Here is a 5,998-nt window from a genome sequence, read left to right as displayed (position 1 = left end):
CGTTTGGCGAAGGTGCAATCATTACGTAAGGGTTAATGTACTCGTATCGCTCCATTCCTTAAAAGTAATGGACCGAGGCCCCGAAGGGGCCGAGGTCCATTGCTTTTAAGGAATGGAGTGATACGAGTACATTGACCCACTTAAAATCCACTGTAAACATTAATAAAAACTAAATTTTAATTTAATTTTAATCATGTCTTACGTTTTTCATTCTTTTGTTGCATGCATTTATATCTACTTGTATAAAGGTTGACCTACTTTCCGAACTCTCCATTCCTGAAAAATAATGGAGTGTTCGAACAAAAGAATGACGTCATAGGTGGATTTTAACTATATTTATGTCTTAGGTTTGAAGCACGAACTCACGGCTTCCCGGTTACAAAGCGAACAGCCTACCACTCAGCAACCACGACCAGCCCCAGCTACGGAATAGTGAATAGATTATATTACAAGTGAGACGTAGCTAAGGTAAAAATGAATGCGTTAAACGTGAACATTTCCGCGTGTTAATTACGTGTTTTCTTTGCAAACCATATGCGTGGTGTTTAATTGCACGATGTCCGTATAATTTCATTAATAACCTAGGGGTTGTTTTTATGAAAAATAAATGTATCCCCAGTTCCCCAAATTGGAAGTGCTCCAAATGAAACCTCCTCGCCTTAATGTACTGAATGGTATGGAGGAGAAAGCATGAGCCGGAACATTGACTTTATGAACTCCGATAAGCCACATAGGAGGAGTGTTCACAAACTATTTTACACCCTTCACCCCTCACATCCACTATAACTTTTAGGAAAATAATTGGATCCTCCTGTCCCAGCAATATGCACATCTGCAAATGGCAATAAAGCATTAATTGTACAAAGTTTAAAATTATCAGATAAGCTAAATCGGAGAAGTGTTCACAAGCTATTTTACATCCTCCACCTCTCTTGGACCCACTATAACGTTTAGGAATCAATTGGATCCTTCCGTCCCACCAATATACAAATCTACATGATAGGTAATACACAGCTAACACAAAGGTAAATATATCTACATGATAGGTTATACACAGCTAACACAAAGGTAAATATATCATATGATAGGTAATACACAGCTAACACAAAGGTAAATATTTTACATGATAGGTTATACACAGCTAACACAAAGGTAAATATATCATATGATAGGTTATACACAGCTAACACAAAGGTAAATATATCTACATGATAGGTAATACACAGCTAACACAAAGGTAAATATATCATATGATAGGTAATACACAGCTAACACAAAGGTAAATATATCTACATGATAGGTAATACACAGCTAACACAAAGGTAAATATATCTACATGATAGGTAATACACAGCTAACACAAAGGTAAATATATCATATGATAGGTAATACACAGCTAACACAAAGGTAAATATATCATATGATAGGTAATACACAGCTAACACAAAGGTAAATATATCTACATGATAGGTAATACACAGCTAACACAAAGGTAAATATATCTACATGATAGGTAATACACAGTTAACACAAAGGTAAATATATCATATGATAGGTAATACACAAAGGTAAATATATCATATGATAGGTAATACACAGCTAACACAAAGGTAAATATATCATATGATAGGTAATACACAGCTAACACAAAGGTAAATATATCTACATGATAGGTAATACACAGCTAACACAAAGGTAAATATATCTACATGATAGGTAATACACAGCTAACACAAAGGTAAATATATCATATGATAGGTAATACACAGCTAACACAAAGGTAAATATTTTACATGATAGGTTATACACAGCTAACACAAAGGTAAATATATCATATGATAGGTTATACACAGCTAACACAAAGGTAAATATATCTACATGATAGGTAATACACAGCTAACACAAAGGTAAATATATCATATGATAGGTAATACACAGCTAACACAAAGGTAAATATATCTATATGATAGGTAATACACAGCTAACACAAAGGTAAATATATCTACATGATAGGTAATACACAGCTAACACAAAGGTAAATATATCATATGATAGGTAATACACAGCTAACACAAAGGTAAATATATCATATGATAGGTAATACACAGCTAACACAAAGGTAAATATATCATATGATAGGTAATACACAGCTAACACAAAGGTAAATATATCATATGATAGGTAATACACAGCTAACACAAAGGTAAATATATCATATGATAGGTAATACACAGCTAACACAAAGGTAAATATATCATATGATAGGTAATACACAGCTAACACAAAGGTAAATATATCTACATGATAGGTAATACACAGCTAACACAAAGGTAAATATATCATATGATAGGTTATACACAGCTAACACAAAGGTAAATATATCTACATGATAGGTAATACACAGCTAACACAAAGGTAAATATATCTCATGATAGGTTATACACAGCTAAAACAAAAGTAATTATATCTCATGATAGGCTATACACAGCTAAAACATAGGTAAATATTTTACATGATAGGTTATACACAGCTAAAACATAGGTACATATTTTACATGATAGGTTATACACAGCTAAAACATAAGTAAATATTTCACATGATAGGTTATACACAGCTAACACAAAGGTGAGTTTCATATTTCAGGTGAGCCACAGCTTAAAAAATTGTAAATTGGTTAGGTGACAGGGGAGACTCAGTTAAAACATAAGGTAGTGAATATATTTCATGACAGATTAGATACAGCTACAAGGTGTGCATTTTACACCACAGGTGAGATAAGTCAAACCACTGGTGTATATGTCACAAGACAGGTTAAACAGAGCTACAACGAAAGTGAATATATCACATGACAATTGAGATACAACAAAAGTGAGTATCATATTACGGTGAGACACAGATAACACATTTCTCATTGCGGCAGATGACGTTTCGTTTTTGGTAGATAGATTTTCTGTGGAATGAATGTACATGTATTGTAGAGTGACTTTGAACCCTTGTGGTTATGGCAGATTTATCTAAGATATTAAAAGTTACGCATATATCACAGCCCTGTTGTTAAGCAACTGACAACAGTTTTAAATACTGTATTAGTCACTTTTTATCGATTTGAATACAAAACTTCCTCTTCACCGCAATATAAAACAGTAACAAACAGGAGCTCGTCCAGGAGGCGTCCACTTGATAACACGTACTGTGGTTCTTTCGAGTTTCTTGGCATACACCTGTGTCTTCACAGTAACTGAAATAACCGACAGTCTATATCTACATACAACTGATTAATAGTATAAATTATGATAATTTTGCTGCTTTCCTTGTTTTCTGGTGTTGTTCACACTCTTCCTCTGCTCCAGTTCTTTCCGTATGGACGGTCACATGGTGACGTGTCACTTCCGATCAATGATGACAGCTATTCCTCCAGTATTCCTATACCGGTCCCGTTTCCGTTTTTTGGAGACATTCATCGCTCTTTGTATGTAAGTATAATTTCCGTAGTAAGATATGAAAGGGAAAATGAATACCGAAAATAATCATAAAAAGTAAGTAAACCATCAGCTGCAGTGCTCTGTGGAAAATATTGGGACAGACATTAGCTCTTCATGAAACGTGAAGCGATGAAGTTTATACCCTCATACATTTTCAAAACCAAAATTTTTTTTTAATTTGAAATCTGCTTTCATTTCTATCGGATTTCCCAGTCGTTGAAATACACTTATTATATTTATTAAGATTCATTGTTACTGCTACGCATTCATGAGGAAGACAATATACAGAAGTGTTTTACAGTCTTTGGAAGTACACTTCCTCTCTGTTGTGATTGGTAGAAAATGCATGATGTTACATTTTTTTCCAATCTCCATTACATGGTTAATATATCGTTCTACATTAGGGAGATAATCTTTCTGTGATCTTATTTACGTACGAAGTAACAATTTAACAAGATTTTCAATCTTTCAAAAAATGACAAAACGAACAAAAGAAAATTGCAATTTATAATTAAATTGACAAGCAACTATTACAAGGCATTTATATGATATCATTACACGGTATGTTGCTTTTAATCACTCTAACTGTATTTAGACTATTCGTATCAGGTTAACTTTAAGCTTAAATTGCATCATTTCTACACTTCAGCGGTAAAATTATTCTATTCTTTTAGGACAAATTTTCATTTCTTTACATTTACTCAAATCTAATAACAATTATTCATCTTTTCCATCAAACTTTATATACCGGTGCGTTATGATATGACATGTGGCTAAACTATTACAATATTTTCATGTTTTTATCCATGTTCATTTCTAACACAGTTGCACTACTTGTGCAAGAATAATTTTTACGAAAATTTGAGCAATTTAGACCTGTTTACTTTGTTTCATTACTAGTTTTTGAACGCAATGAAAATTTCCTTTTGTTTTCATATAGAAGCTTTAATCAGTGTTGATATGGTTAAAACAATGGTTTTTGAGTGGTACCAATACCATTCATATTGAAGGTTATGCTTGTGAAGAAAATCTTATACAATGGGACTCAGGATACTGATTTTGTAATGCTATCCAATGCATGGCATTCCAATACTAAAGACAAGGAGATAATTCAAGTTCACTCTTAAAATTCGTTGCTAAAGACGGCAAGCTATTTTTAACAAGCTTATCTTTTTAAAAAAAAAAAAAGATCAGGGTGCTAGCGCCGTATTTATTATCTACTATGCAAGTAGAGGTCATAAGAAATGTTTGATTAATTATAAAATTTCTATCACAGTAATTTACATTACTTAGAATTTATAGATTTTTTAAGACCTTTATTTTCTGCAAGCGATGTCTGGGAATTTCATTTATCGGTATTGCAAACGCGATAGAAAGATAGTGTATATAATATTAGCCTACATTTGATGTAATACAAAGAATAGAAAGCCAAGTACCTAAGTGAAACGATCACTGGGAGTTAATATTTGTATATTACCCAAAACAGTGTTTTAAATCTTTGACCCGGTTCTTAATATCCAAATGTCCAGCTTGGTATTCAAAACATTACAAATGTATAAGCGTTATCAATGATTTTATCATTTAAAACAAATTAATACATTTCAGGTTACTTCTAACTTAGTCCGATCCCCGCCCCACGCAACTCATCGATCACTCGTTTTGGGGACTACAAAACGGGTGATCAACAAGTGGCGGGGGGGGGGGGGGCAAAATACATGTTACAACATCAATCTATGGAACCCGTGTATTATATAATTTGCCTGCAAAATAAAAATCAAATAGCTACTTGTAAATTATTTTAACATATTTTTATTACTTGTGTAAAAAGTTTTCATCATCAGGGATTTAACTGTAAAATAAAATTCGAGACTACTATATAAATTCTAGAATGCCACACTATGGCCCCCAAGCATGCGCATTAGCTGCAAAAACACTAACGTATATATGCTATCGCCCGAGGGCGCTAGCAAAAAGCTATACTTGTATGACACCGGCAACTGAAGACTGCAGTGTGCTGCGCGTCCTTTATATGCAAGGGGAAATATCTCGCACAGCATTGTGGAAAATGTATCCCATTGTGTTATATAGTTTTTCCTCTTACAGGTCAATAACAATGGTGATGTTTCGTTTGTCAACCCTCTAAGTCAGTACACGTCGGAGGCTTTCCCCATTACTGGTTCTCATCATATCATAGCACCCTTCTGGACTGACATTGATACAAGGAAAGGGGGAACTGTTTGGTACCGTCAGTCAGTCTTGCCAAACCTACTTCATAGAGGAACAAACAAAATAAGAAGTGTTTTCCCCGAGCTTTCAAACTTTGAAGCGACTTGGATGCTTGTGGTCACATGGGAGGATGTCGCGTTTTATGGTGCCGACGCAACAGGCAGAAGAAAGGTGTCGCTTTTAAGATAAGCTCATGAATGCAAATTAAGAATGTCTACTTAGTTTGTAATAAACAAATTCCACAATCAAACAGAAGAGAAAAGCTAGAATCATAACACTTCGATTGAAAT

At 33.9% G+C, this 5,998-nt stretch overlaps 1 protein-coding gene across 1 annotated transcript in view; it reads left to right on the top strand.

Moving 5' to 3' along the window:
- Window positions 1–3,243: 3,243 nt before the first annotated feature.
- The window catches only part of LOC125658672 (fibropellin-1-like), a 28,488-nt gene continuing 25,733 nt past the window's right edge, over window positions 3,244–5,998 (top strand). Inside the window, exons 1-2 of the mRNA XM_056150804.1 lie at window positions 3,244–3,473; window positions 5,586–5,879. Of these exons, the coding sequence (XP_056006779.1) occupies window positions 3,291–3,473; window positions 5,586–5,879 (477 nt within the window). The 5' untranslated portion in view covers window positions 3,244–3,290. The remainder of the gene's footprint in view (window positions 3,474–5,585; window positions 5,880–5,998) is intronic.

Source organism: Ostrea edulis, chromosome 9 (assembly GCF_947568905.1).
Source record: "Ostrea edulis chromosome 9, xbOstEdul1.1, whole genome shotgun sequence".
NCBI classification, from domain to species: Eukaryota; Metazoa; Mollusca; class Bivalvia; order Ostreida; family Ostreidae; genus Ostrea; species Ostrea edulis.
This window is presented reverse-complemented; position numbering and strand designations above follow the sequence as displayed.